Below are 12,553 nucleotides of genomic sequence, written 5' to 3' on the forward strand. Positions count from 1 at the left end.
ATATATATATAAAATTATGCTTAGAATAAAATGTTTTTTGTATTGAAATTGTACTGAGAAAGATTAAAAACAATGGTCGAAATGTTTTCATTTAATTGATCTTTATAAAATTGACTAATAAATTTTATACACATCGAGCATGGGCTTTTATTCGGCTAATTTATACCTTTTTATTATATTGATTTATTTTCTTAGAGTTTTTCTTTGTTAATTTTTGTTTAGAATTAAATATATAACGAATATATCAGTATGGCTCAACTATTATAATGTTTGCTGATGAATTTAACACATGTCGCGATATCTCTTGTCAAAAATTCGTATAATTATTTCTTCAACAAAAATATAAAAATAATTAAAAAAATAGATAATAGGTTCGTTAGTTTGCATAGCAAAAATAAAATTAAAAAATTTAGGTGTTAAATACATTAATTTTTAATATATAAAATCATGTATAAAAATAAAAACGTTTCGAAAATTAACACAAACTCTTCATCAGTTCATAAAAATAATTTTCGGATTATAGTTGATTGAAAAAGAAGTTTTTTATTGTAGTGAATCGCGCTGTGAACATGAATAACAAATTATATATTTCTTCCTTAATTTTAGAGCCCTCAATAGAATTCTCATTTGAAGCATAGATATTATACTCGACGTAAAAATATTTGTGAATTCAAATGTAGAGTATAATTAACCTTTAGACGGCCGGGAAAGTCACTTTTGTGGCTCTTGAGTTTGAGTTAAAATACCACTACTTTTAATGATATTTTAAATACTAAATGTATTTTTAACATATATGTGTGTATGTATTAAAAAATAAAAATTATAAAACGTATAAAAAATATATGTATATATTTTTAAAAATATATAAAACAAAAAATATATAAAAATAAAAAATTATAAAAAATAAAAAAATTATAAAACAAGAAAAAAGTAAAAAAAAATAAATTCAAAACTAAATAAAAAAGAAAATCAAAAACCTATGAAACTTTCTACGTCGTTAGCTCTGGGTAATGATAAAGGAAAGTTCTGAGTCTATACATTTATATTCATTTATATTGTCAATATTGTGCTTAGGGCTCGAAATTTTATAAATCTATACTCAGAATTAGAATCAGCGATATCAAAAACCCCCAAAATATTATTTTTGAGAAGATAAACATTTTTTATATTTAATCGTATGTTCATGACAGGAAAGTCACTTTTATGGTCCTGCATAAATCTCGAAATTTTGCGGCATGTATATTATACAGCAAAATTTTTGAGAAAAAAGAATCACTATTTTAATGAAAAAATGCCAGCCGTCTAAAGACAAAATACCTATACAATAGTTAAGGAAAAGAATTATTTTAGAGACAAATAAAATATACCTTGTTGTGCTCATTTCTAAAAAAATAACTCTTGCTGAATGCTGTTTTTGCATTGTATTTACATAATGGTAAAATAATCGAGAGCCCGTTTTGGCAGCCTCAAACAATTCGAGGACTTGTAGAAAACCTGACTTGTTCTAATACACGAAGTATATAAATATCATTCGCCAGCAAGTTTGCGAGCTTATTGGCGGTTGACCAAATAATCTACGAATGTTTATCTTAATATCACTTTCATTGGGTAATGTCAGAGATTCTGAAATAGCGAAATGACACATCGATAGGCCACATTTACATTAAAAATTTACATTAAGCCATAATATTAAATACACGTAACATATTTTATTAACTCATAGTACGAATAAATATATATCTTTCTATACTTTGCAAAAAAAGATTTATATTTTCTTATTATATACAAGATTATATACGAGAAATGAAAAATTGGCTTTCGACAAAAGAAAAAAAATATGATAGTAATAAAACATTTTACGTTTATTACAAATAATAATTAATTAAAATATTAATCAATTTATTCCTTAAATACAATAGTTCAGATTCAATAAAATTCTATTAATTGTATGTTTCCTCCTAACCATATCAATGTTTGATTTTTAATACTACATAACATATTGTAATACCTTGATTCCTATACCTACCTATTATCGAGCGCACATTACCGCGTGTATTTTTATACTGTCTATAACAAGCTAGGTGACAAGGCATGTGTCGCACCTTACAATCGACAGGTTTAAAAAATTGTATTTTTTTCCGATGCCCTTGGCCTCGTTGCGACCGACACACTCGCAATGCCATATAATTTTGGTGTTTGGTCGATCTTAATTAAAAAAGAGGATAATCTACGAATGTTTATCTTAATATCACTTTCATTGGGTAATGTCAGAGATTCTGAAATAGCGAAATGACACATCGATAGGCCACATTTACATTAAAAATTTACATTAAGCCATAATATTAAATACACGTAACATATTTTATTAACTCATAGTACGAATAAATATATATCTTTTATTAAAAAAGAGGAATTTCGCCATAGAGCGAAACTTCCTACTGTTGCGTTATTTTTTTTTCATAAATAAGTCAACAATACGTCAATAATTATATTTTTTTTTATTCTTTTATTCTGATATAATTTTTTTCTGATATAATTGGCAAAAACGTTTTTAATTCGATGTGTTTTTTACATAAACTACATCTGAATTTTAATTATGATTTAAAAAGAGTTAGTTTTTTCATTTAATTTTGATTGTTCGTAATTTTGTATGATAATTTTTAAATAATTAAATGAACAAATCTCCAGTTGTATTTAAAAAAAAATTTTAAATGAATTATAAAAATTAGTTTGCTAATTTCAAGAGAATGCAGCACAAAGTTCAACATAAATTGTAAACATAATTTGCAGAAGAGAATTTGTTTTGAAGATCTTGATACTATTTGGCTACTACCTTGCATTCCTCGCAACAATCCTCTTTTTCTTTGGCTATTTCAAATAAAGATTACAAGAGAATTAATATCAAATTATACCAATGTAGAAGGTTGTAGAAAATAAACTCGAAAAAAATAAAAAAAAATATTGAAAATATTATTATTGCTCATGTTTCATTGATGTTTATGTTATTTGTTCCAAACTGACTTTTATTGATATTTTTATTTAAATTTTTTATCATTTTTATTGACATTTTGTCATTAGATTTAATTTTAGTTTGTAGAATGTAAATAATAAAAATAGTTTTTAACTTAACAATAGTAATAATACTATTTATTTTTGATATTAATTTTTTCTAGACACCTGGATGAAATTGGAAAGAATATCAGAAGTATAAATAATATAATAATAACTGTATAATTAAAAAATTCCTATTTCATTGGACGTATGATCGCAGATACACTGTCTATTCTATAATAATTGGCACAATTACTCTTCTTTTCTGTACAAAGATATGTCTAAAAATCATTTTATACGTATACAGATCTAAATGTGCTGAAAATAATCTATTTTAAAAAAAAATTGTTTAAAAAATTACTATTTTACTCTTTAATTCATACTAATTCATTGCTAGAGCGTTGCTAAATGTTCTTTATGTCTTTTTTTAAGATTGATATTCTATTCTTTTGTAAAATTATGTTGACTGTTTTGAAGAAATAATCGGCAGCAATATAACATCATCGTACAGCCGGAAGCTATTCGATGTGTATCAACCTGTGGAACATCGGTTAATAATTTGTTGGATCGATCAATTGTGCCTTTCATCATTTTTCCGAAGAAGGGGCCACTGTGCGCCCAAACGTTAACCCGATAAACGTAGCGCCATATGAACCGTGTCATCCGTATTTGTTGTCGAGTTTTTCATCTCTGGAGCGTTAACAATTCGGAAATTGAGCATTGTGGGAAACGGACACTGAGAGCTTTAGCTGACAAGAGCAGGAACGCCGTTAATACATAAAGCGCCTTTGTGCTTTAAAGGAGATTTTGCCGCTCCTACTAATTTTTCTTTACTTTATTTACTACTAATCTTTTAAATAAGTTTTTAAATATCTTTTTTAGACAAAGCGCAATTTGATCATGTTACTTTTTCTTAGAACGAAAATGTGAAACGTAAAAATTGTGTAATTATTGAAATTAATAAAGTTTTGATTTTTTACATTCTAGAAAAATAATCGGTATTCTAAGTTCATATCCATTTCTTAAAAAGAAACATATACGAAAAAATACAATATAAGTAACATAGTACAGTGTTCAGCGTAACGGTCCGCACGATTTTTTAGATATTTCTGACAGTTAAAAAAAAGATTGAAGGGTGAATATTCATCTATTTTATATACGTTAAAACATGCGATAAAAAATTTAAAAAAATTTTTTTTCATAAGGAAATCAAAGTCATCTTAAATTTTTTAAATAGTTTAAATAGCCTCATACAATTTTTTTTTATAATATTCTAGAAATCTTCAGAAATTACTGTCGAAATGTCATTTTTTATTGATGTTTTATTGATGTTTTATGTATACTTTATTAAATAAGTACACGTATGTATATATGTTTTGTATCTAGTCAGAGATACTATTACAAATAATGTTACAAATTTGATATTAAGTATGAATAAAATAAAAAAAAACATCATCAAATCAATAAAAATGACATTTCGATAGTGATTTGAATTTGTCTTGAAGACTCCTATAATATTATGGGAAAAAATTGTATGGTATTATTTAAAAAATTTTAAATGACTTTGATTTTCTTATGAAAAAAAATTTTTTTTCTTATTCTTTTATCGCATGTTATAACCTATATAAAACAGATGAATATTCATCTTTTAACTTTTTTTTAATTGTCGGAAGTACCTGAGAAATCATGCAGATCATTAACCTAAACCTGTATATTTCATTTTTCGTATATATTTCTTTTCAAAAATGGGTGCTTTAAAATGGTTTTGTATATATGTATGCATTGAACAATTTTAATAGCAACGGCAAATAAATAATTATCTGTTCCGACTAGATTTTGCGATTAGATTTTAGTTTTTCTGAATTAATATACAGTTTTGGAAGAAATTAAATCTAATAGAAGCGTGCACATATGATTGATTAGACTGAAAAATTTTTAACTTTTTTTTTTGCAATCTAAGCTTTTTTTTATACAAGTAAAATTTCATTTTCAAATTTCATTGTAAATAAAGGAGGCTGAAGTCCAATTTTCCTTTCTAAAAATATTGATAATATCTTGACAAATATCTTATCTGCGGAAAAGATATTGAAAAATAATCTTGACATTTTTTGAAAATCTAGAACAATAAAAAAATTGGGCTGAGCAAAAATCTATCGCAGTTAAAAAAGTAAAAATATGTTTGCAGATGAAGGATTAAAATTTAATTTAGCGTTTCTCTTGTTAATGCATTTTTGCATAACTTGCACACCTGCTTGCGGCGATCCTGGGCAAGGGAAAACTGGAAATTGTTAGATACGTTCGGCAATGTAAATTTGAGATGCGAGCTAACAGATGACGAGCTTGATCACGTGATCTTCGAGTAATCCGAGTGCCAAGAATTAATTCCGAATGCTACAGAGCTATCCTTTAAGGTTAGATTATAAAATGAAATTGTTTATTTTTATGAATAAATAAAGAAAACTCTATTAATAGAAAATTTCTTTCGCTTTACAGAAACTGATAATAGTCTTATATATTAAAAATAGATCGTTACACATGAATAGCAGACTCATATGCAAGGCGTGTTTTCTTAAAAGAAAATATTACATTGCAAAATAAATTTCAGCAATTTGTAAGTTATATCATTTGATTTATATTTGTTAGCGTCTTTAATATATTAATACAGTTTGATTTTATTTCAGTCTACAAATGCAACATAAGCTTTGAAAAATTAACTAGCAAATACTTTGTTTTCAAATACGTAACTTCAAATTCATAAAGAGGAAAAAAATTAAAAACTTTCCTTGTTAAATATTATACATCATTCCTATTTAATAACATTTGTTTGAGTGTTTGTAGACTCAGACATTATAATAATTCAAATACATTATTTGTAAAATAGAAGTATTAAAAGAAATGAATGTTATGTGTTAACGAATCAGTTGGATATATTATCATATATAGAGGTTATGAATTTAATTTAGGCGCGAAAATCTGCATTAGTTCTGCGAGCTCGATTTTTGAATCTGGAGTGAATCGAGCAGCTCGATTGGCTCTAGAAATGTAAATGAGATGACATGTAGTAGAAAGATGCAAGTTGTCGAACGATTTTCGAAATAAAAGAGCAAACGGACGCCTCCGATTTGCAATGCCAAACGCAATGTCTACATAAGCGCGCGCGTACGCGATTATGTAGCGACAGAATCAAGGGTAGCAAGCTTCAAGTATATAAATGTTACATAACAAAGCTAGACTGTAACAGAGCGAACGGATACACGAGGCGGCTCGCATTCGACGTATCTATCCACTTTGGCACCGACATCGACATTGACGTTCATGAAATTACATAAAAATAATGCGAGAAGGGATGATATATCGCGTGACAAATGGCGTCCAGTCTGTCAGCCTGCTAGACAGTTTGACGCGGTGAAACGATTTTCTTTTTATTATTTAATTAATCAGTTTTAAAAAATATAACATTTGCGGTATAATTTTTAGATGAATTGACTGACAGTTGCAGATCGGACGAATAACTATTGAAATCTAAAGCGGAAGCGGAAATCTTAAATTAACTTATCGGTTAATGTTAATTGCGGAAGGTTTTTGAAGTGGAAGTTTGCGTGCGATGATCGCTGCCAATTATTTATAAATGATAAAATAATTTAATAATTATAAGACAACATATATTTAGCAATTATAGGATGGTAATTTAGTAATTATAAGATAAATGTATCTAATTTAAATTATTTTTTGTAAATCATCCATCAATCTCAATGCTGTTAACTTAATAATTGATATAAAAACATTAAAGAGTGTAGATTAACTTTAATCCTGCTTTAACTCATTTTTTATCTTTTTCTAATTCTAAGAAAAGGATAAAGAATAAACTATACTAAAATTAATCTACTTCACTCCAGTGAACAATAACTTTATCAATTCCACGTCTCGGAACTTGTCAGTCGCGTTCATTGCTAAACCTAATTATAATTATATTTCAACTATAATGACAGATAAGTTTGACAATGACTAAATTTGATCATTTACTGAACATCTAACATCGCCATTTATCGTTCCTGATGTATACAATACATCGCAGAGTAGTGTTCCGTTAAATATCACATAAGCAAAGAAGAGGATCGATTCTTTGCTCGTGGACAACTTACCAGGTCCTTGTGCAAGTCCTTGCTGATGTGCGAAGTCAGCTTCATAGTGCCGACAAAAACGAAGAATATACCGAGAAGCACCGAAAGCGACTTGAGCACTATAGAACCCATCTTGATGATCCGAGATATCGCGGATTGCGTGCGAAAACGCCGCCGATCGATTATCACCGGAAGCGAACGCGACGTGGACGGCCGCGACTGAGTGCGGATCTCGTTCTCGTCGTCGGATAGCGGAGGATCGGCGGCGAGGAGCACTTTAGGAGCACATACTCGCGTGCGTCGCGAGTTAGAAGCGCGTTAGTGGGCGGTCGCGATGGCGACGGCGGCGGCGACGGCGACGGCGATGATGTCCATGGCGCGGGTCATCCCGACGTCCTCTGCGACTGCCAAGCGTGGCGCGGCGCATGGATGTTCCTTTCACTCCCGACCCCTGGCTTGGTGACGTCAACGGACGCGCGCGTATCGGCGTCGTCGTTGCGCCGGCTATTTTCTGATCGATACTCAGCCGCTTCTCTTCCGCGTTAATCGATGTAGAATATGCCCTAGCTCGCTTGGGCCTACTTCGACCGACTTCCAAATTGACGTTGATTGTCATTGTAAAATTAAAGGATTTTGTTTCTGGCATCGACAGTTATTTTAATATATATATATTCTATAATTTTATATTTATCTCTCATCTCGAACTGACTATAAGATTTTAGTTCTCCTTTCTCGAAATCGAATCGGCGAATACATAGCGTTCATAGATGCAACCTACAACATTAACTCGGCAATTGATATGTTCTTTTCATTAATTTGTCAAATAATGTTTGTATCGTTAATAATAATTCTATTGAAGTGTGTAGATGCTATAATATAAACGTAGTAAAAAGCAGCACTTCAAGAATTACTGAAGCACTGAGGCTATTTCTAAGCCTACATCTTTAATAAATAATTACAATGACAATAATAATAATAATAATAATAATAATAATAATAATAAATCATTTATATTAATATGCAAAAATTAAATTAGAATCCGACCGAAACTTTTGCCGAAACTAAATCGAAATATTCGACTATATGTCAATTTCAACTGAAATCGAAATCGAAATTTAAAAATAGTAATTCTATAAAAAATAGTAATTCTATAAAGGCCATTTATATAGATATGTCCATATATAATATACTTTTTCTTCATAAATATCATAATTTAATTATTGAAACAATAATTACACATATTAAAATTAATATTTATGAAAAACTAAGCATAAGGTTTCAGTCAAAACTGACAACTGTAATGAGTACTCATTTCAATTTCGGTCAGAGTCTAGCAAAGATGATCATACACTCACACATAAATGTACAAAGATTAATGGAATTATACAGAATAAATAATATTATTTAATTAACAATTAAAGAAAATATTAATAAATTAAAATATCAATAAATTTGTAAGTAAGAAATATATTTGAAAATGTATGAAGGACAAAATAAATAGCAAATACTATGTATTAAATTAAAAATGAGAAAGAAGCAAACTGATCCGAAAGTAGAAACAGAGGAGCAAGACTGAACAATAGGTAACGAGATAAAAATCTTTTATTGCAGCATATGAGAAGCCTAAAATTTATTCTGTTAATATGGAAAAAATTAATTTTTTCGTATGTGAAAAGAAACATTAGATTAGAAACAATTAAATTGTTGATTTTTATTAATTGGAACTTGAGCGAAATTATTTTTATTTTACAAGCAGACGCTCAACAAATTTGAGAAAGCAATTCTAAATTTACACCAATTATCAATTCTTTGACATCGCCATAAAGAACATTTGTTTCACTTTTATGATCCGTTTTTTTTATTTCCTAAATTAAATTAATCTTCCATGCATTTACATGCGTAAAGAAAAATAATATTTAAATAATATTTCAAAGATTTCAAGTTTAAGATAAGAAACTAATTAAAAAATATCGTACCATTTTAAATGTACAACTTCCATTCTTCATTTTTTGTTTATAAATCGAGCTTTATTGATATTCCTTATAAGTGTAGGAAATGTACAATGATTATTTACAAGTTGCTTTTGTAGTCATTCGCGATATTTTACAGGCACGCGGTTTCAAAGTAGAATCGTTGTTGTTATAACTATTAGTAACAGAGGACGTTTTCACTGTATTCATCAGGACGGTCATAGACGCATTACTGTCGCTCAGTATCACTGCTTTTCGACGATGCGAAATTAATATTCCTCTGCTTTGTTGGTCCTTTTTATTCTTCACTATAGATATTGTCTTCTTAATACCAACCGATTGAACATTGATTGTTTCTTCCGCTTTCGTTTCCTTCGAAGTTGCTGTATCTAAAATAGCTGTACTGCGTTCTGATCTTAAAGATGGCTTTTGGATTGTATCAAGATTAGAGACATTGAGAGAAGAATTCTGAACATAATTATGATCGTTGAGGCATGTTTCGATGACGCTTTTATTTGACATTTGATGAAAAATCTCCTTTTCAAGTGATGCTTGATTTTTATTTCTATCCTCAATATCACAATTAAGCATAGCCTCTATTTTTGTAACTTCAGTAGTAGAAATTCTTAATTCATCAATTTTATGAATACTATTATTAAAATTGTTCATTTCTGTGATTTCAATAACGCTTCCAATATTAGGATTGCTTGTATCCTTCTTTTTAGAAGCTTCTATACTAGAATCATCTATCTCTTTGATTTTAGTAACACTATCAATATTAAAATCAATTATTTCTTTGATTTTAATTACTTTAGTAATAGAATCCTTCGATTTTTTATTAATATCATTTTTGTCATTACTGTCAATATCACTATCACGCACTTGTTCAGTTATTCCGATATTCTGAATAGTAGATTCCATTAAATCTTTATTAAGAGATTTATCTTTTATACAATTATTTATTTTATCAGCTACTACATTTTTACAAAAATTTAATTGAATTATTTCTTCGCAATCTTTCGAATTTTCTTGTATAAAACGTGATGTTACTTCAATTTTTTTTGTACTAATATCTGCCACTTCTAATTGTTTTGTACCATTTGCATCATTTTGAAGCGATGTTAATTTGTTATCTATGAATGCATTCATATCTTCATTTTTATCATCAACTGGAATTTTTACATTATTTTCTTCCCTTCTATTCTCTGCGAAGATTTTTGTAAAATTATTTCTCTTCTTAGGACTATCTAAAATTTCACCTTCTTCCGGAACATGTTCTAAGTCTTTCTTTATGATATGTATGGGCACTTCTGACAAATCCTTCAATTTAATTTCTGATTCATTTTTCACTTTATGTTGTTCAATATTTTTATCAGCACTGGAATTCATTGTACTATTTACAATTGTTCGACTAGAAGACTCTCGTAAATTAGTTTCCGCTTTATAATTTTCGTGTAATTTTTTATCATTTAAAATGTTTGCCTTTTCCTTTCCTGTTTTGCGATTTTGCTTCTTATTCTTGTATGAGCTACTTTCTTTGTCTTCAGTGTCGCTCGATGAATATCTATATTTGTCTCTTAGATCATCATATTTTTCACGCCTATATCTCGTTTTCCTATCATTTTCTTCATTTTCATAGTTCCTTTTTAATCTGTCATATTTATATCGACTATCATATTTATAATTATCATACTTTGTTTCTCTATACGTTCTACTGGATTTTTCACGTAAACGATGACTGCTCGAACTCTCGTAATCACTCCTGCTTCTAGAGTAGCTTCTTCTTCTTGACGGACTATATCTGTGCCCATTTTTCCTGTAACCACTGTTAAATCTTTCTGAGACACGAGTTGTGTGTGAAGTTGTCTGAAAATTTCGTAAACTATGAGCGCGACTATTTCTGATATAGGAACTGTCATGATCTTTTGCTGATTTACTTCTCGTCTCGCTTCTCCATCCATTTGTACAACTTTGATTCTCGTTAGTGTCTCGGTATTCTGAAGCAGCTCTACGTTCATCGCAGAATGAAACTTCTTCCTTTTTAAAAGAATGTGCTACATCCAATCGATCTTCGAATTTGAGATTATCTTTTATATCATATTGCGTAAAATTGTCTGTTAGATCATACTGCGTAAGATAATTGTAATTCGTTTCTTCGCTTATGGTTTCCTCTTCATTTTTTTCAATTTTTATACGCTTGTTTCTACTTGTATTGTCTTCTTCATTTGTTCTTTTCATCAAATTTTTTCTGTACGAAGATTCTGTAACAAGATTACTTTCTGATGTAATTATAATTTTTAAACTAACAAGTTTATTATTCAACTGTCTTTAAATAAAGTCTGTATATACTTAAGATATTCTAAACTTCTTATACACTTTCTTCAAGCTACAGATAAGTAGTAACAAATATTTAATACGCATGATATAAATTTTAAAATAAATGTTCACTTAATAGTGTTTAATATAAAGATATAAAAAATTCTTCTATTAGAAAAATATATAAAAATTAAAAATTGTTTTATGATTCTATGTAAGCTTACATGATACATATAATTATATAAAAAGTAAATATATCTTTAATCTACCTGAACTAGAACATCGTCCGATATTAGAATCATTATCGTTGTTATTCATACCAAATGAAGATACAGCCTTCTTATCAGTTTCAATAATATTTTCCTTAGAAATATCCTTTGTTTTAATATCTGCAGCAAGCTTCATTAATTCTGTCTGCTTTTCCTCTTCTTTTTTATCTTCTATAATTCTCTTATACAATCTTTCCCCAAATACTGTAGGCATCCGATGAACTTCATTCTGTGGTTTTTTATTTTTATATTTATCGTGACAGAATTGAATTTGATAAGATTCGTTTTCTTCAGTTTCACTTTCTTGTAAATGTATTGAGGAAGTATCTTCATACTTCTTAGTTACATTATGTTGATATGGTAACCTAGGAATAGAAAAATCTCGAGATTTATAGTTGCGGCTCCTTCTGAAGGTTACATCGTCCAACCTGTAAACATTTTTGGTAATGTTAGAAACAGATTTGTGCCAATATAACAGTTTATATAATTCATACCGTTTCCTCAGATCATCTATTGTTTTGTCCTTCCGTGTAATTTCAGCTCTTGCAGTTTTGAGTAAGGAAGACAAATTGTTCTCTAAATTAGCGTTATGTCTTTGAAGATTTTCGTTTTTGCTTATGAGTGAACTAAGCTCTTCCTTTAATTCCTTGCAGTTACAATCATGGTCCTTAACAATTTAAAAACATCAACTTATTATTTGATAGATTATATCAGTATATTTCATATAAAACCATTTTTTAAATAAATTATTATTGTCGTATAGATTAGACATAAAACAATGATAACGATAACAATTCTTACGTAATATATATATATATATATATAT

At 28.7% G+C, this 12,553-nt stretch overlaps 2 protein-coding genes across 2 annotated transcripts in view; both read right to left on the reverse strand.

The window, feature by feature from the left end:
- LOC108693812 (transmembrane protein 35) overlaps positions 1–7,304 on the reverse strand; it is a 9,851-nt gene extending 2,547 nt beyond the window's left edge. The window contains exon 1 of the mRNA XM_018202965.1: positions 7,194–7,304. Coding sequence (XP_018058454.1) covers positions 7,194–7,304 — 111 coding nt within the window. The remainder of the gene's footprint in view (positions 1–7,193) is intronic.
- Positions 7,305–9,199: 1,895 nt separating this feature from the next.
- Positions 9,200–12,553, reverse strand: part of LOC108691361 (myb-like protein X) — a 4,374-nt gene continuing 1,020 nt past the window's right edge. The window contains exons 2-4 of the mRNA XM_018199107.1: positions 12,222–12,394; positions 11,728–12,155; positions 9,200–11,403 (exon numbers count right to left, since the gene is read on the reverse strand). Of these exons, the coding sequence (XP_018054596.1) occupies positions 9,239–11,403; positions 11,728–12,155; positions 12,222–12,394 (2,766 nt within the window). The 3' untranslated portion in view covers positions 9,200–9,238. The remainder of the gene's footprint in view (positions 11,404–11,727; positions 12,156–12,221; positions 12,395–12,553) is intronic.

The sequence above is a fragment of the Atta colombica genome, unplaced genomic scaffold, assembly GCF_001594045.1.
Source record: "Atta colombica isolate Treedump-2 unplaced genomic scaffold, Acol1.0 scaffold1, whole genome shotgun sequence".
NCBI lineage: Eukaryota > Metazoa > Arthropoda > Insecta > Hymenoptera > Formicidae > Atta > Atta colombica.